The 25,071-nt window shown below is 44.4% G+C and overlaps 1 protein-coding gene across 22 annotated transcripts in view; it reads left to right on the top strand.

Moving 5' to 3' along the window:
* The window catches only part of nfasca (neurofascin homolog (chicken) a), a 174,574-nt gene that overhangs the window by 141,647 nt on the left and 7,856 nt on the right, over window positions 1-25,071 (top strand). For 6 of the 22 annotated variants that reach the window (XM_014410352.3, XM_014410354.2, XM_014410357.2 and 3 more), the window contains 7 exons: window positions 1,392-1,418; window positions 7,351-7,578; window positions 9,804-9,926; window positions 14,917-15,063; window positions 17,468-17,596; window positions 19,928-19,963; window positions 20,522-20,591. In XM_014410352.3, coding sequence (XP_014265838.1) covers window positions 1,392-1,418; window positions 7,351-7,578; window positions 9,804-9,926; window positions 14,917-15,063; window positions 17,468-17,596; window positions 19,928-19,963; window positions 20,522-20,591 — 760 coding nt within the window. Of the gene's footprint in view, window positions 1-1,391; window positions 1,419-7,350; window positions 7,579-9,803; window positions 9,927-14,916; window positions 15,064-17,467; window positions 17,597-19,911; window positions 19,964-20,521; window positions 20,592-21,541; window positions 24,565-25,071 lie in introns of those variants that run through there. The other 16 variants (XR_001341979.2, XR_001341978.4, XR_013098535.1 and 13 more) reach the window with 12 other exon arrangements.

Below are 25,071 nucleotides of genomic sequence, written 5' to 3'. Positions count from 1 at the left end.
GAGGGTTTAACAAAAATATTTTATTAACTGTTTAGGAATCGCAGACATTTTTAATTAACTAGTAACTACCAAAGATATGTGAATGCACAGCTCAGAATGGTTCCCAACAAGTCTGCTTATTCCTCTAGTGTGAGTCAAGTTCTTTACCTGATGTTTTAGGACATTACTGAACCTAAACTCTCTGTATGTGGGACATGCTTTCAGATATTTATGCCTTCACTGGGACTTCAAATGGTAAATGGCCTGTATTTGCATAGTGCTTTACTTAGTCCCTAAGGACCCCAAAACACTACATCCAGTCATCCACCCATTCACACACACACACACACACACACTGGTGATGGCAGCTACATTGTAGCCACAGCCACCCTGGGGCGCACTGACAGAGGCGAGGCTGCCGGACACTGGCACCACCGGGCCCTCTGACCACCACCAGTAGGCAAACATGAGGTTAGTATCTTACCCAAGGACACAACGACCGAGACTGTCGAGCCGGGGCTCGAACCGGCAACCTTCCGATTACAAGACGAACTGCCAACTTCAAAAACTAACATGAAAAATATGTAATAGTATTTTATTTCAAATTGATACCATAGGTGCATCTACTAAAAATCTCAGACAAGTTCAAATCCTGGCAACTCAAGGTCAGAGGTCAGGTTTTCTAAAAAGCCTGTGAATGAGTTCAGAAGGAATTTTCAAATTTACACCATAAAGTCATCTAGTAGAAGGCTGAGGGCTGACACTGGCAGTAATGGTGTGTGTCTGTGTCTGTGTGTGCGTGTCTGTGTGTGTGTGTGTGTGTTTGTGTGCGATGAACAAAGACAGGAAATAAACACAGTCCTCTAATAAAGTAAAGTATGAGGTTATCTGGAGAAGGAGCTGTGATCATTATTATTATGGTTACATTTTAGCCACTTGCTCAGAGACTTGAAGATGTTGCCTTTCAAACAGGGATGTATGGGCAGAGCTCTTTCCATTTCTGGGTACCTCCTACTGCAGACTACCAGTCCAATACCAGTGCTCAATAATTAGGAGGAGGAGGAGACTGGGAATCATTCTTTGTGTGTAAGAAACGAACAATTTGACCCTCAGTCAACAGCTTCAAGGTGACTGTAGGAACAATCATATAAGTATTATTCCTCACTGACCAGCTCACAGTTAAGACACTGTTGTCCTCTATGTTTTCTAGCTAATTTCTTCTTCTGCACCTCCTCACGTGTGTGTTGCATCCAGTGGCAGTGAGATCATATTAATTGAGCAACATGTTACCTCAACCACATGTAGAAACAAACCCGTGGACACTTTGAAGTGCACCTCTGAAGCAACCTTCTTGCTGCCATGTCTGTCTGTCTTACAACTCTCATGTTTTCATTCTCTGTTTTTATTGGCAGAAAACTTTACTGACACGACAGATCTAGGTAAAGGGGATCAAGAAGTGCAGCATGTCTGTCACCTTCTCCCCAACCCCAGCCTATCCATCCACACACTAACAGCAGTGCAGTCCACCTCCATTGCCTGATAAGAATCAGTTCTGCTGCAGGGTGAGGTGCAAAGCAGTGTTAATGAAAATTAGACTTAAACATCATCCTAGAAATGGATGCGATTGGAAACTAAGCTTTTTGATGATCTAAAACGTAGGTTTAAGACGTCACAAAGTGATTTCCTGACTGAACTGCTGTTCGTGCTGCTCGCCTGCCTCTCCTGCATCTCAGCATTGTTTTCTGAGAGTAAAGCTGCTGTCGGGGATTGAATACGCTCGCTTCCCACTTATTGTGTCTGGGATTCACACATTCAGCTGCTGGACTTTTCCCTCATGTCCTGCTAGATCAGTACATACTCTCTTGTAGTCTTCCTTTGGGCAGTGTATATATCTGCTGACCTTTAAATCCAATCCCTGATGGCATGCCTCCACTATACAATCTCACTGCATCACTGCATCGCTGCATTTTTCTGTGTGCTGTGGAACACAAGTTCACCTTGTGCTGGAGATAATGACTTCTCTGTCACTGGATACAGTGTCATGATGACACTGCTGTTTTTGGTGTGGGAAATAAGGGATGATGCACATACGTGCATCCGAAGATGGAGGTGTGTGACAGGTGTGTGTTGGGCAGGACAGACGAACACCATCAGCAGTTGGCATTGCTGCCTTGACTATTCCTCAGAAGTCATGTTGCTCTGTCATCTTCATCCATTGCTGTTCTTCTCTGGATGAATAGCATGTTCAGGAGATCACAGGTAATGTTGTTAGAAGCTTTTGGCTGAGCCGGCCCACCTCACTGAGCTCTCCTGCACATTCTGATATTGCACTAACGGCTATTTGAGGGCATGCCTGGATTTGATCCCGGTGATAAAAGCATGCTTGCTGGGGGGGGGGGGGGGGGGTTGGTGCTTGGGTAGGAGCATCAGTAGTGGGGCCCTTCACTGGCTGGATACAATCTCAAGTTGAAGGTACAGTAGATTTCTTTCAAGTGAAATTAACCTGAGGTGTGTGTGATCTCCACAAGGAGTCTCCAAAGTGTCAAAAGCTGAAGAAGAAATCAGTGAAACTGCTGGACTGCTTATATGAAAACGTTCTATACCAGAGCCACTATAACACCTTCTGCTAATACCTACTTTAAGAAGTATAAACATCTTGTACGTATTATGTCTAATCATGTTTCTGTGATCTACAATGGACCTCTTGGGGAGAGTTCACACACATGCCTTATTGTTCGATGGTAAATGCAGTGACTGTGCAACCGTATACTGCCTTCCTGATGTCATGACAGAACAAATAACAATTATACTTGAGTTAATCAAACCACTCGTTATAATTCTATCACCAGTGCTGATAGTTTCTCTTTGAGGTGTCTGCAAGAAAAGTTTTTCCCAAAGCAATCCAAGCTGTTTCCCAACTTTCCCTCAAATGGGTGAAAAATGTATCTTTGATCAGGTCTAATGAACCATGTATGGGTAGATTTAGAGTTAGTAGTGACTAAAACGCAGACATATTTTAGCTCTGTACTGACTGAGCTCTTTCCATTTCCCAGTCAGTGCCCAGTCTGTGGGTTACGGCCACCACGGCGTGTCAGTCTAATACCAGTGTTAGATTATGAAAGTGTAATCCTCACGTCAGGAAGAGACTGGGAATCAGTCTTTATGTGTAAGAAGTTATCAGTAAAACAGTTTTACATTTGAGCCTCATTCTGTTAAAAACAAAATGACATAAAATTACCTTCAAGTTTATAAATGTACCAAAAAATATACAATAAATATCTCCATCTCCATCTTCATCCGCTTTATCCGGGGCCGGGTCACGGGGGCAGCAGCCTAAGTAAAGAGGCCCAGACCTCCCTCTCCCCAGCCACCTCCTCCAGCTTATCCGGGGAACACCAAGGCGTTCCCAGGCCAGCCGAGAGATATAATCTCTCCAGCGTGTCCTGGGTCTGCCCCGGGGCCTCCTCCCGGTGGGACATGCCTGGAACACCTCACCCAGGAGGCGCCCAGGGGGCATCCTTGTCAGATGCCCGAACCACCTCAGCTGGCTCCTTTCGATGTGGAGGAGCAGCGGCTCTACTCTGAGCCCCTCCCGGATGGCCGAACTTCTCACCCTATCTCTAAGGGAGAGGCCAGCCACCCTTCGGAGGAAGCTCATTTCTGCCGCTTGTATCCGCGATCTCGTTCTTTCGGTCACTAACCACAGCTCGTGGCCATAGGTGAGGGTAGGGACGTAGATCGACCGGTAAATTGAGAGCTTCGCTTTTACACTCAGCTCCCTCTTCACCACGACGGACCGGTGCAGCGTCTGCATTACTGCAGCTGCAGCCCCAATCCGTCTGTCGATCTCCGGCTCCCTTCTCCCATCACTCGCGAACAAGACCCCGAGATACTTGAACTCCTCCACTTGGGGCAGGAACTCATCCCCGACCCGGAGTGGGCACTCCATCCTTTTCCGGCTGAGAACCATGGCCTCAGATTTGGAGGTGCTGATCCTCATTCCCGCTGCTTCACACTCGGCTGCGAACCGTTCCAGTGCGAGCTGGAGGCCCTCACCCGATGAAGCCAACAGAGCCACATCATCCGCAAAAATCAGAGATGAGATTCTGAGGCCACCAAAGCGAAAGCCCTCCGCCACTTGGCTGCGCCTAGAAATCCTGTCCATAAAAATTATGAACAGAACCGGAGACAAAGGGCAGCCCTGGCGGAGCCCATCACCCACCGGGAACGAGTCCGACTTATTGCTGGCAATGCGAACCAAGCTCTTGCAACGGTTGTATAGGGATCGAATGGCCCGTAACAATGGGCCAGACACCCCATACTCCCGCAACACCTCCCACAGGACACCCCGAGGGACACGGTCGAATGCCTTCTCCAAGTCCACAAAACACATGTAGACTGGTTGGGCAAACTCCCATGCACCCTCAAGTATCCTGGAGAGGATAAAGAGCTGGTCCAGTGTTCCGCGACCAGGACGAAAACCGCATTGTTCCTTCTGTATCCGAGGTTCGACTAACGGACGAACTCTCCTTTCCAGCACCCTGGCATAGACTTTCCCAGGGAGGCTGAGGAGTGTGATCCCCCTGTAGTTGGAACACAGCCTCCGATCCCCCTTCTTAAAGATGGGGACCACCACCCCGGTCTGCCGGTCCACAGATAATACCCCTGATCTCCACGCAACATTGCAGAGGCGTGTCAACCAGGACAGCCCTACAACGTCCAGAGCCTTCAGGAACTCGGGGCGGACCTCATCAACACGAGGGGCTCTGCCACCAAGGAGTTGTTTAACTGCCTCAGTGACCTCCCCCCCGGAAATTGGCGGGTCATTCCCCTCATCCCCAGACTCTGCTTCCTCCTCGGAAGACGTGTCAGTGGGATTAAGGAGATCCTCGAAGTATTCCTTCCACCGCCTGACAATTTTCTCAGTCGACATCCGCAGCGCTCCGCCAGCACTATACACAGTGCAGGTAGAGCACCGCTTTCCCCTCCTGAGACGCCTGACGGTTTGCCAGAATCTCTTCGAGGCAGTCCGAAAGTCTTTTTCCATGGCCTCTCCGAACTCCTCCCACACACGAGTTTTTGCTTCAGCCATTGCCCGAGCCGCATTCCGCTTGGCCTGTCAATACCTGTCGGCTGCCTCCGGAGTCCCACAGGCTAACCAAGCCCGATAGGACTCTTTCTTCAGCCTGGTGGCTCCCTTCACCTCTGGTGTCCACCATTTGTTTCGGGGATTACCACCACGGCAGGCACCAATTACCTTGCGGCCGCAGCTCAATGCAGCAGCTTTGGCAATGGAGACGCTGAACATGGTCCATTCGGACTCAATGTCCCCAGTCTCCCTCGGAATGCTGTTGAAGCTCTGCCGGAGGTGTGCGTTGAAGATCTCGCGGACTGGGGCCTCTGCTAGACGTTCCCAGCACACCCTCACTACGCGTTTAGGTGCACCAGGTCTGTCCAGCGTCCTCTCCCACCACCTGATCCAACTCACCACCAGGTGGTGATCAGTTGACAGCTCAGCCCCTCTCTTTACCCGAGTGTCCAGAACATATGGTCGCAGGTCTGCTGATACGATTACAAAATCGTTCATCGATCTTCGGCCTAGAGTGTCCTGGTGCCACGTGCACTTATGGACACTCTTATGTTTATTAGTTTCAGATGTAGCCATTCTTGTATTTTGCTTGTTTACATTATTGTATTTTGCACAACTCTGTTGCTTGTGAAGCTCGCACACAAGAATTTCACTCACATGTACTGTACCAATGTACCTGCACATGTGATGTGACAATAAAAGTGATTTGATTTGATTTGATGTTCGAACAGGGTGTTCGTTATGGCCAAACTGTGGTTAGCACAGAAGTCCAATAACAAAGCACCGCTCAGGTTCAGATCAGGGAGGCCGTTCCTCCCAATCACGCCCCTGCAGGTCTCACTGTCTTTACCCACATGAGCATTGAAGTCTCCCAGCAGGACAACAGAGTCTCCAGGTGGAGAACCTTCCAGCACCCCCCCCCCCAGGGACTCTAAGAAGGCTGGGTACTCCAAACTGCCACTTGGCGCATAAGCGCAGATGACAGTCAGGACCCGTTCCCCGACCCTAAGGCGCAGGGAACAAACCCTCTCGTCCACCTGGAAAAACCCCAACGTACTGGCAGCAAGCCGAGGGGATATTAGAATACCCACCCCAGCCCGCCGCCTCTCACCAGGGGCAACTCCAGACTGAGACAGAGTCCAGCCCCTCTCCAGGAGACTGGTTCCAGAGCCCAAGCCATGCGTAGAGGTGAGCCCGACTATATCTAGCCGGTACCTCTCAACCTCACGCACTTACTCAGGCTCCTTCCCCACCAGAGAGGTGACATTCCATCTCCCTATTGCCAGTCTTGGCAGCCGGGGGTCAGTCCGCCAGGGCCTCCGCTCCTGGCCGCCACCCGGCACACAATGCACACGACCCCTATGGCGCCTCCTGCGGGTGGTGGGCCTGCGGGAGGATGGACCCATGTCTCCTCTTTGGGCTGTGCCCGGCCGGGCCCCGTGGACTAAGGCCTGGCCACCAGACGCTTGCCCTCGGGCACCCTCCCCGGGCCTGGCTCCAGGGCGGGGCCCCGGTAACCCTATCCCGGGCGGGGTAAACTGTTCCCTCGATATTCTTTTCATAAGGGTCTTCTGAATCGCTCTTTGTCTGGTCCCTCACCCAGGACCAATTTGCCATGGGAGACCCTACCAGGGGGCAAAAGCCCCCAGACAACATAGCCCCTGGGATCCCTGGGACACACAAACCCCTCCACCACGATAAGGTAGCGATTCAAAGAGGAGTACAATAAATATACATTCTAATAAATACCAATTCATTAGAATAGCGATTTATATTACAAATAAATATCAACAGGTTCAAGATGATTACAGTGAAAAAATACAAATGATATTAGCATTATTTATCTAATTTATTATTAATTTATCTGAGTCGATGAGACACGAGGATCATAGGGAGGAACAAGACCTAAGAACTAGAAATCAGGAAATCATTAGAAACCCTGAATCAAAGAGCATAAACACTGGGTCCCACGTAGCCTAACACTTTGGACGAAACACATTACGAGACAACATCTGTCCTCCTGATGACAGAAGAATAACGTGCATGGATCCTTGGAATGAGATGCTCTCAAATGAGGACTGTGATCTTGCAGGGAATTCCTCGAGTGTTTCTGCTCAGGGATTCTTTGACTTCTCATGCATATGCATGCGTGTGTGTATACATGCGTGTGCGTATGCATGCGTGTGCGAGTAAGCATGTGTGTGTGCGTCATTGTTCATCGTTGTGTTTGACGTTCCTGCTACCTTGTCTTTAACCCTCTGCTCTCTCCTCCTCTTTTGTAGTCGAGCTTACCGACTCCTTTGTGGCTTCTGGTTTCACTCCTACTCCTACTCCTTTTGGTTATCCTTCTCCTACTACCATTGCTCCTACAACCATTAGTACCTCAGCTACTCCCACTCCTACAACTACGACTTCAACCACTACTATTGCCACCACTTCTACTACTGAGGCAACCACTACCATCCTTCCAATGCTGTTCACCACCAAGCGTATTGACCAGAATGTGTTGGGTACTTGCTGTTGTCCCATTCTAGTTTTACTGTCTGTCTACCATTTGAATTGAACTGTCTTCTCCTACCTGAACAGTAAGCTACATCAGTGTTTCCTTCGATACGCTGTGCTGTACCTGCTGCACAAAAAGTGGGGAGTTGCTACAAAATACTGGGTTGTAGCCAGCAAATATCTTCCTGGTCAAGGAGCGAGAACCTAAACGTTTATTTCACAGAACATGATGGCTTTGAGTTTCAGTAGTTTGATTAGTACTTGGACACTGGCAGTGTTAGGACTGAAGTACCGTATTTTCACGACCATAAGGCGCACTGTACTAAAAGGCGCAGTCTCAGTTATGTGTGCCATTACTGTATTTAACACACACATAAGGCGCACTGGATCATAGGGCACATACAAGTACCGTATGCGTATTTAAAAATAAAGCAGGAGCAAAACTGAGTTTGGTACTCACATTTTTATTACCAGTAATCGTCATCATCAACAACACACAAGCATACAAGTGTGCGTATTTAAAAATAAAGCAGGAGCAAAACAAAGTTTGGTACTCACATTTTTATCATCAATCAAACCCATCGAAGTCCTCATCCTCTGTGTCTGAATTGAACAGCTGCGCTAAATCTCCATCAAACATGCCAGGTTCACTGTCTTCACCGTCAGAGTCACTTTCCGTGCCGTGCGGCTCCTCGGAAACGATGCCGGCTTTTGCGAAAGCTCGAACAACAGTGCCAGCAGACATGTTAGCCCAAGCATCTACAATCCATTGGCAAATTGTGGCGTAACTCGCCCGGCGCTGCCTTCCACTCTTAGTGAAACTGTGGTCTCCATCGGTCATCCATCGCTCCCAGGCCGCTCGCAGCCTTACTTTGAACGGGCGGTTCACACCGATGTCCAGCGGTTGGAGCTCCTTTGTCAGGCCTCCCGGAATGACAGCAAGCTCACAGTTCATTTGTTTCACTAGTTTTTTCACATCGGCTGTGAGATGGGCACGCATAGAGTCACAGATCAACAGCGATGGTGATGCGTGGAAAAAACCACCTGGTCTCCTTACATACACCTCCCTCAGCCACTCTTTCATCATTTCCTCATCCATCCAGCCCTTTTCATTTGCCTTAATGATGATTCCTGCTGGAAACTTCTCTTTAGGCAAAGTCTTTCGCTTAAAAATCACCATAGGCGGCAGTTTCTGTCCATTAGCATGGCAGCCAAGCACAACAGTAAAAGACGACTTTTCATACCCCGTTGTGCGTATCGCTACCGTGCTGGTCCCCTTCTTCTCCACAGTGTGACTCACCGGGATGTCAAAAGTGAGCGGGACCTCGTCCATGTTTGTGATGTGGCTGGGCTGGATGTTTTTGTCGCCGGTGTGTTTGCTGCAGTAGGAGCGGAAGATGGCCAGCTTTTCCTTATAATCCGCTGGAAGTTGCTGCGCTACCGTAGTCCTGGTCCGGATGGAAAAATGGCACCGTTTCATAAAAAGTGAAAGTGAAACTGCTTTTAGCCGAATGGTGACCGTCGAAACGCTTCTCCCGCTCGTTCTTTGCTCGATGATCCACCGCTCGAGTCTTTCCTCCAACTCGGGCCACCTCGCCTTATGTCCGCGGAAACTCAGCTGCGTTTTCTTGACCTGCCGGAGCTTGTTTTCTAGCTTCCTCCATTTGCGAACCATCGATTCGTTAATCTTAAATTCTCTCGCCACTGCTCGATTTCCATGTTCCTCCGCGTAGCTGATGGCCTTCAGTTTAAACTGTGCTTCATAAGCGTGTCTCTTTGCCATTTTCAGGGTTGCGCCCACACTTCACCCTTTAGCGTTCTCATGGTGTTCTCTACTACGTCCTCCTTACATCACACAGGGCGCACTGCGCTATAGGGCGCGCCGTACTTTTTGAAGAAAATCTAAGACTTTTAAGTGTGCCTTATGGTCGTGAAAATACGGTAATCGCTAACTCAGAAGTAAACATTACAATTCATTCATTCATGAACTTAAAAAAACTATGCAGATATATTTGGGTGGGGGGGGGGGGGGGTGAATATAGTTTAATGCTCTTAGTTTGATTTTGAGCAAAGCATGGAGTCTGTTTTGTTGTAGGAAGACTTGTGCAAGGCTAGCAGTCTGCACGGGTCCAAACAGAGTGTGGTTGTTGTAACTGTGCCCTCTCTGCCTCTTGCTTCCAACTTTGAACCCTTTGTCCCCTACCCCACCCCCCACCTACCCTACCTTGTGTAGTGGCTTCTGGGCGAGAGATCTGGAATTTGACGGTGGAGCCTAACAGTAACTACGCTAAAGTCAGCTGGACGCACAACTTCCCGGCCAGCAGCAGCGATTTTGTACTAGAGTTCACTCTGGACAGTAAGAAATCAGACCAAGCTCAAACTGCGCTACTGAGATATAAACTGTGAACTAAATGTTCTGACTACAGAGTAGATCTACAAGGATAGTGAAGTAAAACCGGAGCTTCAAGGTGCAGAGTGTAGGTGGAGCTGAACAGGTAAAACCAAATGTTATCACACCATTTGTACATTACGGGAATACAGGACACTACAGCCTGGTGGCAAGGAGGAGCCCGGATCCAGGTTTGAAGTTCTCATAAGCATCTTCAAACCGAACATTAGAATGAAATAAATAGATGTAGTCAACATAAACGTCTGTTTGATACTGTGTGTGCAAGCTTGAGGTCAGATGGTTCAAATTGGCTTCCTTTTTGCTTTTTATAAGTGCATTCTTTTGCTAACAATTCACACGTAATCAGCTTGAAAAGACCTAACAATATATCATTTAGCTGCAGTAACACAATCTATAGTTAGATTTTAATGTGACTGGATGAGAGGAAAACATCTGGATGTGCAGTAGCAGTCTTGAAAATGTTTTCCAGATCAGCATAATATTGATTTTAGTCACAACAGAAATGGTACATCTCAATGTAATTATATTCAGATGAAAGATGACATTTTGTTCCATATACTTCGCAGTTACACGTTAACTGAGAGCCGTTTTTAGGCAGCATCTGCAAAATTATTTTCCCTCTCACTCTTTGGTTCTGCCTGTTTGAGTGCACCATGTGCATGGATCTATGAGTTCTGTTGCCTTTCTTTGCGTTGCTTTTGTTGGCCCGGCGCTGGGATGGGCTGCTTTCTTTGAACGGCTGTTTAACTGTGTCTTTGTTGCTCACCAAGGCTGCCATACTCACCTGCTTGGTATGAAGTGCTGTGTACTCTGGCTTTTAATCATCCCACCTTTTCACAGAGCAAAATTGGGTAGCTCTGATCAGACATCTCAGTTACTGCTGTTTGCCTCAGCCCAGTCTATAAAGTCTGGAGCAGAGAAAGGATGGAGATGTGTTTGTGTACTTGTGCTGAGATTTTAATTATTAATGTCTGCGTGTGAGGAAAGGAAGTGATGTGATTGGTCTGATGCTATCCACTTCTCTCACCCATCCCTGCACTGTCAGGCTGTCAGGATGTGAGATCTAGACTTTTCTTTCATACAGACTCTTGATCCGTGGTAGGTCATGTTTGAGGACACAGTGTATGTAACCCTGATAAGATAAACCACAGCAGGCCTAACGGGAGATCTGTCCAGCCAGGGTGTGTTTGTTTTTAGGTTGACTGAGACAAAGGAGACGCTTCTTCTCTCATTTTTGAGACAACAGGGATGTTTACTTACTATGTTTCAAAAAACATAGTAAGTGATATAAATAAATCTTAACCTCTTCCAACCTATTGTAGAGTAAGATGAACTCGTGTAAAGTAGTAAAGCTGTTTATAATGTGTGTTTATTGATTTTATTAAGACTCTTTCAAAAGAGTCCACATTTTTTTTTCGTTTATTAAGTTTTTTTTGTTTGTTTCCAATTGAGAATTAGCTAGCTACTGGAGCTAACCAGCGCTAACTACAACCCAACAGTAAACAGGAAGTACCAGGGCTGGACTGGGACAAAAAATGGGCCCGGGCATTTTGACTAGAGACCGGCCCCCCAGGTATTATAGGAAAAGCCATGAAGCCTTTGAATGAAAACAAACGCTGCTGTGACAGTGATGCACAGTCTTGTTGGTATATGTATGATTTCTATACGTTTGACATCAGATTAAAACTTTGGTCGTAAGATTCAGATAATTATTTCATAAAAGTGAGACATTTTAAATGAGAATAAGAAAGAAAAGTATTTCTTTGTGCCCCCCTCTCCCTGTTAATGCCCTACCTGCCCCCCTTTGCTAGACCCGCCCCTGCACAGTTACCAGCTGTCAGCTGCTTAGAAAAGGATCCTGGTGTTATTTGTCTCTCAGAAACAGTTCATAACTTCAACTCATTCATATCAACCCTCTGCTGGTTTCCTCTTTCTGGCGCAAAGTGGGTGATAAACAAACAAGAGCGAAAAGCCAATCAGCTGATCACTGATCAGTTTCATGACTGAAGTAGCAACAGGAGAGAGAGGGGGGAGAATGAGAGGAGAAGAAGGCAGCTGTGCAGCAAAGACAGAATAACTCCAGCTTTGTGTCTTTTTCCATTGTAGCTGAAGTCCGGGACAAACGGTTCCTTTTCACCTCAATATGAAAGGTGTAATATTTTCTCTGACTGTAAAAAGTCAGCATAACGAAAATAAACTGCACCTAAACTTGGTTTATATCTGACCCAGATAGACTTCAGCTCATAACTTCTTACTTGAAGTTCAGTTCACCTGACTCTCCGCTCGGCGGCCGCCTCGGGTCTCTCCTGTTCTGCTGTTGTACTCTACTTTATACGGTTACAAAAACAACAAAGAAAGAAAGAAAACAAGAAAACAAATCCCAACAGGGTTTTAAATGCATTGAAGAAATTGTATTGATACTATCTCTACTCAATACAGAATGCATGTAGGTCAGGTCATAGACTTTACGACATTACGACAGGAGTGCATTATTGATGCTGGTGGGTTAGGGCTACCGAGAAGGCCCCGCTACATGTCGCTACAGGTCACGAACACGTCCCAACACACTGCCCGAACAGGTTACTAACCCTGGACAACCTGTCCCCAGAGTTAAGGGACGTATCAGGCAGAGCTAGCCACAAAAACTGCCACAAACTGCCTTTTTATGTTTGATTGTTATACTTAAAAAAAGAATGTGGAGAATATATTGTTTAGGAAAAGGATTGGGTTACTTTGATTTTTTTACAGCTGCTTGAAAACAATAAACTAGCATTTAAATACACTGTTTTCAAATAGGGCTGACTGTCATGAGGATAATTATTTAGCCACATACACAAAAGAAAGACGTGGCAGATGGATATCATTTTACAAATGACAAAAAGCCTTTCTCATAACACTTCACTGACTTTTGTCAAACAGCATGTTCTTTGTGTGTCTGTGCTTTCTTTGGCTGGTTTGAGGACTGCTGTAGCATGGCTTGGTAATCACCCATGTTGGATGACTTTCACTTTGTGTGGCTAACAGCATGGTGCATGATGTCACTTCATGCTGCCTCTTCAGAGTGTGTCTCATTGGCATGACAGACGTGTTTCTGCTGAAAACGTGCAGGCTGTCATCACTGCTTTCTGCCTGGACCTTAGAGATAGGAGGGGGTCTGGTGTCTAACTGAGACGAGCAATGTTTTGCCACCTGACATAGATTTAACTCAAAGTGCTTACATTTTAAAATCCTGTTTAGTAGCATCTTCTCTCAGCATGGAGCTTTATGTCACTGGGTTGGTTGTTTGGTTGCCGTCAATAGACTTGCTGTTAGCTGACTAGTAACAGAACCAATAACCTGGGGAAAAACAGGGACAATAAAAGCAGTTTAAGGGGGTCGCTTTTGTTCTGCACCTAGCTGCAACAATGGGTTTAAAATCAAGCCTATACTGTCCACTTTCACTTTATCACTTAAGCAGTCAGCGGTTCTTTGTTGTTTGGCTAGCTGCACTGACTTGGGAAAATCTGCCTGCATTGTTCGGGCTACAAAGTACTTTTTAAATGAAGACTGTTTGGATGAGAGACCAACTAGCTTGAGCCCAATACTGCAGCCTTTCCTCGACAGGCCGGGTGCAACGAGCCGCACAATTAGCTTGAAAATAAAGTGTTCGCAAATTATGATATAATATATGCGCTATTTTATATAATAAAATATGCTCTTTTTTTCCCAAGCACATCAAACAGTTCACTGTGTTTCTTATTAAAACACGATCCAAAATCCTGACCTTCATGCGCATGGTCGAAGGAGAAAAAGCCTCCGTGTTAAAGTCTCCTTCGCCTAAATGTAGGTGAAGGAGTACTCCAGTCTCCAGGGGTGTGGAACCTCCACAAAGTCTCGGGGAAATATGCCGACGCGAGAACTGCTACATAATGTAACTGGACATACAACAGCTTGTGGACAAAGTTTCCAGTTTAGATGTTATTCTTTTTTGTTGAGGCACCTTAAGAAGTTAATAGAGACAATACAGTTCATCATTTCTTTAAGTAGTCAGTATACCGAGCCACACTCGCTTCCAGTGATCGCTGCCCGAAAGTGATTTCCAGAATTTTTCAAAAGAATGATTTCTGGAAATTAAACTTTTATGAAAGAATATCAAGTAGTTTACAGCCAAAAAGAACATTCCCATTGTAAAGTAGCTGCTGCAAAGTGACTTTTATCCAGGTAAAAAGTGTTGTTGACATTAAAAATGTCTTATTTGAAGAGAGATGGAGGGTATCAGACATTGAAACAAATGTAATATCGCAGTTGTATAAACTTACCTGATAATCTTGATAATGCTTTCCTGTGAAAGAACGATGCAGACAAACCCCGCAGAATTTCAAAGGTCTGCTTATGTCCCACGGAGTTACTGGTTTTGTTGCTAGTTTGTGAACATAAACTAATGCAGAGTAGATCTATTGATGGTAACCAGCACCAACGTTGTGTACTGATAGAAGACGGTGCTGAACATGTTTTAAAACATGCTTTTCAGCCGATTGTATTCCAGTGGTTTTGCTTGACAGACAGTGGTCCTTGTGCCTCACTATTCCACTACTAGCAATGATCAGGATTCTGCAGGGAACTTGACCTTGAAGAAAAAAGTAGTCAGAGGGCCATAAAACAGTAAGATTAATCAGAACATATTGTCTGAAGTGAGAATTTCATAAAGTGTTGTGGCCAGGCATACATACTGTTTAATCCATATGTTTTACTAATTTAAAGAGATGAGTGAATCTTTATGGCCACTGTGGTCGCAGCATTGCTATCAGCCTCAGTTCAGCACCGCCACCCTGCTATCAGACAACAGCAGTCTCCCTGTAAAGCACTGTGATGCTGCAGACTGTTGTATGCCCGGTTTTAAAGTGGAGCGAAGGCCACACCCCTGGAGTGTGATTGGCCTCTTAATTGTGTTTCCAAGGTAACAAGACGAAGAAAGATGTAAAGAGTCAACAGCCCCCCATTAATGTGGTGGATCTCATCCCAGGCGTCGTGTATCACCTGAGAGTTTACTCCCATCTATTCAACAGTGTCAGCAGCAAATCTGTCACCTTTAAGACCAAAGCAGGTGAGACCACACCTGGCCGTGTGGAGCAAGGATGGGAGCCAGCTGGGCTCCTCTACGTATTTGACACAAGTAATGTCTACACTGACTAAGTCAGTGCAGGGCGGGTTGTCACGGTTTGTTTAATTGATATCTGTCTTGTTTTTTCCCAGCAGTAAACCTTCTACATTTGAAATGCCTCAGATTTAGAGGGCTTGTCTTTAGAAATGGAATCTACATGACAAGAAGTACAAGTTAGTTTAGATCGTGTGCTTACTTCTGGTAGTTCACGGCCCTGTGTTTTTAACCAACTAAAAAGTTCGACTTTGAAGAGATATATTTATTGCTTCTGTCTTGTGTGTGTGTAAAAATTAGAGATGGCACGATACCACTTCTTTATGTCCAATACCGATATCATAAATTTGGATATCTGCCGATACCGATATGAATCCGATATAGTGTTTTTAATCAATAAAACTGTTTTTTTAATATCTTGCTGCATTTTGTTCATACTCAAGTTTAAATAAACAACAACACTAAAGCTATTCTGTTATACCTGTATGCAAAAAATGCACTGCACCCAAAATATTTCACAGTTCAGCAACACTGATCAATCTAATAAACTTAAACCTGCTCCATCCTCCCTATTCTGGTATTTTAAAGAGTACTTAGCATAAATATTAAGCAACCTAACTAATAGGGTTCCAACTCCCAGCAAAAACAAAAATAGGGAACCACCCTCCACCTCATGATGCTTAATCGACGTAATCAACTTTAATTTGATGCAGTGTGAAAAAAAATGCACAGAAATCAATTATTTTTCAAGAATAATTAAATAGATTCAACATCTTTCTTGCACGTTGTCACAAGTTTTGTGAGGTGCTTTTTTGATATTTAATGGATCGGATTACATTTTTTATTTTTCTCTGATATCCGATCCAGTAATTTAGGTCAGTATCAGACTGATACGTAATATCGGATCGGTCCATCTCTAGTACATATATCTGTATATATATGCAGATATATGTTACTGGTCCAAAGTTTTAGAACACCACTATTTTAATGCCTCATTGCACTCTGAAAACAGCTCTGGCACTTATGTTTTGGGTGGTTGATGGGGCTCCAGGGTGCTGTGGTAGCTGTTTTGGTTCAGGGGGCCTCTCACTGTGTACAAGTCACCGACCCTGGATCCACCAAAACAGCCCCTTCAGTAGTCCAGTGTTTCATGGCCCAGACGAGCCTCTTTGTCTCATTCTGACGTCTGGCTTTCTTGCTGCAACTCGTCCTGTCAAACCTGCAGCTCGAAGTTTCTCTTCACAGCTGAAACTGAGACTTTCTCACTACGACCACGATTAAACTGCTTGAAGCTGTTGTCCTGTGAGCCGCCGTCACACAGCTGTTAACTCTCAGAAACTTGTCCTCTGATTCAGGCGTGTCTCTGGGTCTGCAGACCTCCTCCTGTCACAGTTTCTGAGCCTTTGGCTGAAGGAAGCTGGACTCACTGTCTCTCTGCAGGACAGACCTGCATTTATAAGTGTTATGATGGTCTGTGTCTCTTCCATTGTTAAATTTTGTAGCAACACTCTACTTTCTGGAGTACTGTTCAGCTGATGCTCACGAGAGTACATCAGTGTGTCCCAGCACTGCTTTGTGCAGACAGAGCGGGGAGTAATCCAGAAAAGCTGGAACAGCTGTAGGAAGTACCAGCAGCAGCTTTCAAGGCTTGATCAGCCTCCATTGCTGCAGAACAGATTTAAACTGTTAGCCCATGTTGTCCCTGAAAAAGGCCTTTTCGTATGTGCACATTAGTTTTAAGTTTGGGGTAAGCTTTGTTTTTAACCACTTCCCTTTGTACCATTTCGATCTATTCGTTGGACTTGGATGACTTGAACTGCAATAAATTACTGGAAAAATCAGGGTGTTCCAAAACTTTTGACCAGTGCGGTATCCTTCTGGTGAGTTAAGACTAATGACTAAAACAAGCTGTCAGCTCAAGTCCCAAATATGGGACATGAACATGAAGCTGGGATAAATCAAGCACCGGTAAAAATGACTGATCTTGGTAGGCGGTTGGTACAGTTTGTCAACCAGCAGAGAAACTCCTCATGCAGGCTTACACGGTGACTGTGGCAGCTGTGAAACAAAGTCCCTGACTTGTTGGGAAAAAAGTACATTTTTCAGATTAAATCACACAGTGTGTGAATTTTTAGGCAATCACTTGACATGGACAGGATCATGTTCACTGCATCATCCTCACTGTTTTTGGGGAAATGATGACATATTGGTTCTGAGCTGTTGACGTCTGCTGAGCGCTCTGGGATGGGTTAGGGGGTTAACCCTAACCCTCCTCAGATAAATACTAACTCTCTTTGCGTTCTTCTTTCTTGTCCACTGTCTCGTCTTGTTTGTCTCTCTGACACGACTCCAGCCTACATAGACCAGGTAGACATAGCCACGCAGGGCTGGTTCATCGGATTGATGTGCGCCATCGCCCTTATCATCCTGATCCTCCTCATCGTCTGTTTCATCAAGCGGAGTCGTGGAGGAAAGTACCCAGGTAAGCTTCCCACAGCATTCTTATGCAAGTCTATTCTCTTGAGTGAAATCGTGCAGACAGTGGGAAGAAGTGATTATTGAATTTGTGGCGCCACACAGAGACTGAATATTCTTTAATGCCGAGAGGAAGAATATGTCAGTAATGTCACAGTTCATCCAGGTAGTTTCCTTTTAGAAGATCAATGGTCTTAATGGTCTTGAGAGTCGTGGGTATTTTAGCCAGTGCTGTCATATGTGGCTACAAGGACATAGTTAGAGCTAGTTACTGATTCCATCTCCCACGCCTCATGCCATTACACGTCTGGGTGGAAGGATGTTGTTGAGGTTTCATCAGCAGAGCATTTTCTGAAGCATCTGGGTTCAAGAAGCAGGTCTGTGTATTGTAGTGAATCAAACCTTCAACAAACAACAAGCAGTGAGCCTGAAAGGAATCTTTGCTCTGAGCGAATGTAAGCTAGTCTTACTTTGCTGTGTCTGCACCCAGGCAGAGGTCTGTTCTTGCAGCTCCTCTGGTGACCAGGTGATGATGCATCTCATGCAAACATTCAGCGTGTTGAAGGTGCTCTTGTTTCCTGATGGGCCACTAAACTACCACCTTGACTTTTTCCGTCTGTCCACTGAATTCAAGGAATGCCAGTGTGGTGTGAAGCTGTCTGCTTTGACATACAGTCTGTTTTCCCAGGACTGTGGCTGGGCCTGTGTTTCTGTGCTGGTGCCGTCCTAACACAAAGGGATTTCTGAGTAATACAAACAGACACGTGTGTGTAGAAAATAAGAAAACAATACCTGATTGATCTTCTTTTGCTGTGGATTGTAAATATGTGCTCTTCATTGGCTTAAAGTATAAATAAATATTGTTTTACTGAAGCAGCTATGACGAGAGGAAGAACAGCTGCTTACCAAAGGGCGAGTGGCACACTGCGCTGTGAACTCATGTGTTTACCTTTGACAACATCAAAACATGAATCAATATTGTCATGCACTTTTTTAAAGAAAGGAAAGCACACTGGTCTTTTTTATTTAAATATTTCTTTTGATAAGTGAAAATGGGTGGGTGGTTTCAGACGGGGTCTCTGGACAAGACAACACGAGGTGACTGAAGTCTTCTTAGATATCTTTCAGCGCAGTATGGAGGAAGAGCGGTCAGTTTTCCATTTGTTTCTCACTCTGACCAAGAGATGATGATAAAGATGATTCCTTACATCCAATTTTGTGAAGACGGCTGCCCCGCCTAGACGTTCAATACTGAGCTTTACAGAACTCGTTTGTTTTAACCCTCCTGCCATCCTTTAAAAAACTCACACCCATCACCCTAGGGACCATTCTCAGCCACGCCATAAAAAGACCATATATCCATATTTTATTCCACTTTAAATTAGCCAACCTTGTAAAACTACTTCTCCCTGAAATATTCATGTAAAGTTTTAATTATATTTTCGTTGTTTTAACCCTTCAAATCCCAGTGTTATTACATGAGCGCCCTGTGTTATAAGCCCCAAAAACCAAAAAACGAAACTAAATATTTCCACAAAAAACCAGTTGAAGTAATATGTGATTGTCATTATAAGTAGGCCTTTAGATGGACCAAAGATTGGCACCAACATACATTTTGACCTGCCATTATTTTTTTTGCATTTTTTTTGCAATTTAAAAATTAAAACTTCAAGGCCCTGAGTCTTCATTGACATCCAAGAAAAGAAGAAAAAATAAAATCATATGATGATAATTTGGGGTTGAAAAATAGCGTTTATAATGGAAGTCAATGGGCAGAAAATGGTCCCCAGGGTGATGGGTGTGGGGATTTCTGCTGCTCAGCCATTTTAGGCTGATTTAAGGAATTCACACTGGAATATTAACATTGACAGGTAAAAACTATCCTGTGGCAAGTTTGGTTATATTCCACTGAACACAGTGGAAATGGCAGCCATTTAACACATAGCAGTGGCACAAAAAGGTCCCAAGAAGGCAGGAAGGTTAAAGGAACAACAACAAACCTTTGGGAACAGGAGGAAATGAAGAGGGGTGAATATCTGCTGTGAGGGATTTGTAGGTTTCTCTTTGCACAGCTTGTTGTTGTTAGCAGCCAGAGTCGCAGCAGGCAGCCTGACTCCAGCTGATCAGTCAGTACCGGGAGGACAGCCAGCTGCTCTGTGCATGAACAAGTTGGAAACAGACATGACAAATATGATGATGGAAAACTCAGAATTTAAAATCAGGGTTTCGAGGTTTTACAGCATTTAGCTGGATTGCTGTTTTGTGTATTATAACGTAATGGTCATGAATGACTTAAATCAGAGTATCGTTAATGTTTTACAGTTTTTGTAATGTCCAGGTGGTGGCTACATGAGCTGTTTCACAAAGGCTCTGGGTAGGTGCTGACTCAGTGACAAACTAATATAACAGACCAGTGACCAATAACAGAGACTGACTTCAGTGAGGCATGTGGAACTAAAACTAAACGTTTTTAACAAATCTGACCAACTCACAAAGCTACTGAAGAGGATCAGGGCCACTGGGAAAGAGAAAGAAACCTTTTCCCCAGTGGCCCTGATCCTCTCTCTGCAAACCCAACATAATGCAACTGCTACTAAAACAGGCTTGACTGTCCCTTCACATAAATGCTCTGTGTTCCATGTTCCACTCGGCCTGAAGAAACGTCACTAAATGACCTGAACATGTGAATTCTTGTTTAATTGGCAGCAACTGAACAAAGCCTTGGAGTGAGCTGCTTCATATAGGACGAGCCCACACTCATTGTTCATACACTCTATACACAGTACACAGTGTAAACTTAGTATGTGACAACTGAAAGCAACTAAACCAGCAGATGGGGACTAACTAAATGATTGTATTTTCAACATAAAGCCCTGAAAATCTGTTGACTCGAACAGCTGCAGCCTAACACCTTTGTTGTCTTCCTTGGCAGTGCGAGATAAAAAAGATCTCCCCTTGGACGCGGTGGATCAAAAAGACCAGGATGGATCCTTTGATTACCAGTAAGTATAAATAGCTTGTTCTGCATTACTATTCCTGTTATATGCTCATGTAAAGCTCGTCAGCAGTTATCAGTCACGGTGGTCTGCAGCCCCTTCAGTAATGAACCTGCATATGTACCAACGTTACATAGCCTGAGTTTAAAATTTAAGCAATAAAGAACTGAACCAGAAACACTATAAGACCACGAAGCACTGCTGCTTAGAGGAAAGCCAAATGAAACGTCTTTCAACATTTGAATTGAAATGGCAGCTGTGTCCAGCTTCTTTAATTATTACTGTAAAAGCATCAGCCCAATGTTGGTGCCAGTTTCTAAAGGGAGTTCAGTCTGAGTACACCTACAGCTGAGCTCTGTGGGGAACAGCATGCACAGGGGTTAGCTCCGTGTTAGCGCCTTTCTGTTGAGGCCAGGGTTAGGGTGAGGCTCCTCCTACTCTGTGACTGATTGATCCTTAAGACTAGAGTGTTTGAAGTAAAGCGTGATGTGTACATAAAGCTGCTCACTATTCTAACAACATACATGTGAATAACTTGTAAACACAAGTTAGTGTTCAGACCACGTCTGGCACATTTTTCTTGCACATTCTCCTTGTTGGTAGTTGGTTAGAATAGAATAGAATAGAATAGAATAATCCTTTAATTGTCCCACAAGGGGAAATTTGGTTGTAAGTGTAGCTAGTTATGAGTAAAACTTCTGGAACAGCAATAACACAAGTGCAGTAAAGTGTGTGTTGGAGTGTGTGCACATTCAGACTGGTGTGCGCGACTCTTTGAAGGAGCAGAGTTAGACGATCTCCTGACCCAGCTACACCCTTTATCTAGTTTGGAACACGTCCGTGTTTCTCTCTGAAGTGCGCACACAAATATATTCAAACTCGATACCATGTACTGTGTAAAGGCTTCTGTGTAATGTCAAGGACATGTGGTAAGTTGCATCTTTTGCTCCTTCCAGGTTCCACTGAGCTCTGTGGCCTCATTCTTCTTCATGACGAATGAACCTGTCCCTTAATTTGCCAACAGTCCCTTTAGACTAAAGACCTTTTAAGTTTAACCTGCTTCCTAAATCTGAAGTGGACGTGTTCTAACTGAGCTGTGTGAGAGGGCATCTTAACTTTCATCACCACAACTTTAACATCAGAATTTCATTTGTGACCCCGGGTCCTAAATGGGTCCATTAAATCACACAAATGGGTCCCACATAACGTTCATAACTGGGCTTGTACTTAGAATGACAGCTGCTGTTTTTTGACTCACACTGTGTGTTCAGGGTAACTTCGAGAGGTGCAATGAGCGTTTGACCCCAGCATGCTGTGCTTAATGATGTGTTTCCTCCTCCAGAACCTGTTTTCTGTCAGTGAACAGCTCAGGGTCCAGCCCATTCAGCTGTGTGTTTTTACACTAACCCATGCATGCACAATGTGGAACTTGTCTTCCTTCCTTCCTTCCTTCCTTCCTTCCTTCCTTCCTTCCTTCCTGCCGTCTTATGTGGTTCCTCACATCTTGTCCCTCTCTCTCCCCCAATGCTGAAATGGGTCATCTGTCCATGACAGGAACGAGAACGAGAACAGGTACTTTGGTTTTCAGCAAAGTCTTTTGGCCTGAGCATGTAGGGGTAAGCGGTGTGAGGGTGGGGGTAAGAACAGGATAAGGTGTAGCATGTTTGGAGACTTGACAACATGCCTGCATTGTTGGCTTTTGGGTCAGCCTGCAAAGAGGGTGCAGTTTAAGTCCATGATGTGAGCAGTAACACTCCATCTGGACTGCATTTAATGTAATATTCAGGAAAAAATGGAAACAGAATTTGTATTTGCTCCGTCAGTTATGACCAGCTGTTCTTGCCCAAAACACAACAAAGCTCTGATTCTAGCGGTATCTCAAATTTTAGTAGAAATAAATTAGGAATGCAGATTTTCCTCTCTGCAAGAAGAGCCTGTCCTTTGTCCCAAACGTCTCCTGGTATTGTCCCCACAGTTTTTAAAAAGAACAGTGCTGCCTGTTAGCAGCAGTAGCTGGAGAGCAGTGCTTCCAGAAATGAGCCGAGGCGACAGAGGCCTTTCATGCTACAGGGCTTCGTTGTGACAGTCCACATGGTCACACGCTCTTGGAGTGTGTACTTAGTTGGTTGACTTCCTTTGTTAGTTGTGTTGCTGTGCCACACAGGAAGTGGTTCACAGCTTTGTAACTTCCCATATGGAAAAGAAATAGTAAAAACTTCTATGATTTACTCATGAAAGTGGCCACTTTCTTACTACTTTCATACATTGTTTTAGTATCCAAAACATACAAGTTTCATTATCTCATTTTTCAAGGGATCTTATATCTGTTTTCACTCTTGTGTGCTTTTCTTACAAGTTTCACACAGACAAACTGTATAAGAGTTATAAATATCTTTTCCATGTGGACAGAGACCAGAGTCAGTGGTCAAGCTGCTGTTTGTTCCTAAACGTTGCTCCGCTCCATGGTGACCGATTGAGAAGGTTACCTAGGCAACAGGAACTAAGCGTCCACTACAAAGCAAGGCACAACAAACGACTTTTGATTTTGTACACGGCGTATCTGCCTGTGGATTGGAGGCTCTTTGGGTTTCTTATCTTTGCCCAGCATGCAGCCACATTGAACTACACTCATTCATTTTATCTACCTTACATTCATGACTGATTTAGAATCGCCAGCTAACCTAAGATGTGTTTTTCTAGACTGTGGGAACAAACCAGGAATGCAGGCACAAGGAGAACATGCACAGTTTGATATCCTTCTCGGTATAAGGCAACAGATCCAAGCACTCCACCACTTAATTCATGTCTTTATCATGCAAAGAGCAACATTTAAAACAGCCTCTCTTTAAATAAAAAGATGCCAACTCACAGCTAAGTAAATAAAAAGTTCTCTTTTAAATTTACTGCTAATCTACGAGGTCTGTACACTTTCAGGCCTCACAGAGCAGATCTCAGTGTTCACTGAGAAAACATTTATATCAAATATAAAGAATTTGGTTTCATTTGGTTGTATGTATTTATATTTTAAATACATAAAAGGTTAGGATTGCCATTTTAAACAAACTATCATCTTTTTGGTGAATCGAACCAGATGGTTTCAGTGCCTAAACCTAACCAGTGGGTGAAAGTAGCCTGCATGATGCTTCATTTGATTAAAAACAAATGCTGAACTGGACAATGTGGCACCCACTTTACACTGGAAAAATCGCCCCAGTAAAGTTTCCATTAACAGGAATCGAGGCCAAAACCACTTTTGAACCCGGCTGGAAGAAGCATGTTCGTTTCTGCTGTCGTTAAGTTGGGCTTGCTTTTGGAGTGGCGCTTCTCACAGAGCTGGGAAGTACCGAAGCACAAACACTTCCTTAGAATACTCAAGTAACTGTGGTTTACTTGAGTATTTATTTTTCTGACTTTTTGTTTAACACAAATCGCTGCACTCTGTAGTCCTGTCATTTTGTCAAAGAGGCTGCGTAAGCATTAAAGTTTTCTTTCTGTGTGCCTTTAAACATCAAACTACTCTCAGCCTAAATGGACGTACAGATAGTCGTATTGGTTTGTCCATTACCAGCACTTATCACACGCAAAGAGAGAAAAGACACCAAAACATGATCGAGGCATAATTTTCACTCGTCTGCTTGGGCGTGGCGGGAACGTCAAAGAACGATGTTGTTACTTTTTCCTGCGCTTCTGTTCTACACTGCAGACTTTGAGTACATTCATTCCTTTGTTCCTCTGAAGAGAAGAGGCTTCCTAATCAAGTACCACTGACACATAAGGACGTGTCGGTTTCCCTTCAGCCAACATGTCATCATTTAGTTTGAAGGTCTAAGGCTGTCTTCACCAGAAACTGTGCCAAGCAGTAGTGTGGATGACACAACTGTCACTGTGCCGCTGGATACTTCGCTCAGTATACATTCATGTTTGATCTGTTCAGCAGGTCACAAACTTGTCAGAATAAAAAAATACTTATATAATCATCTTCTACCATCTTTTCCTTCTCAGCTCAGAAAGTGTTGCTTTTTTCCTTCCTGCTTCTTCATTTTTTGTTTTTATTTTTTGGCCTTGAATTTGCTTTGGTCATGTTTTTTCTTTCAGTTTTTGCTTGTTTTTGTTTGCTAAAATGTATCCACACATATATACACATATACATATATATATATATTGCAAATGTCCTTTGGTATAAAGCGTGGCCGTTCTGAGAGTGTAGATTATGTCCTCTGGGGTGAGCGTCTGAACACACAAAAGGAGATAAGAACATCTTACCTTTGCATCCTTCAAATGCACTCTTTTTTCTTCTGTCATGCTACTGGTTTAATAACAAGGTTAATGCTAGCGTACAGCTGTGTATAACTATGCATGAAATTCTCCTGCCTGTTAAAATCTGTTAGGAGACATCAGAGATGAAATCAAGCATGCAATACAGATGCTGCCCAGATTTCATTTTTAAATACTTTAGCATGCACAGTGTCATAGTTAAAGGACATGT

The sequence above is a fragment of the Maylandia zebra genome, linkage group LG5 (genome assembly GCF_041146795.1).
Source record: "Maylandia zebra isolate NMK-2024a linkage group LG5, Mzebra_GT3a, whole genome shotgun sequence".
Classification (NCBI taxonomy): Eukaryota; Metazoa; Chordata; class Actinopteri; order Cichliformes; family Cichlidae; genus Maylandia; species Maylandia zebra.
Note: the sequence above shows the minus strand (reverse complement) of the source record. Positions and strands in the feature narration are given on the sequence as shown.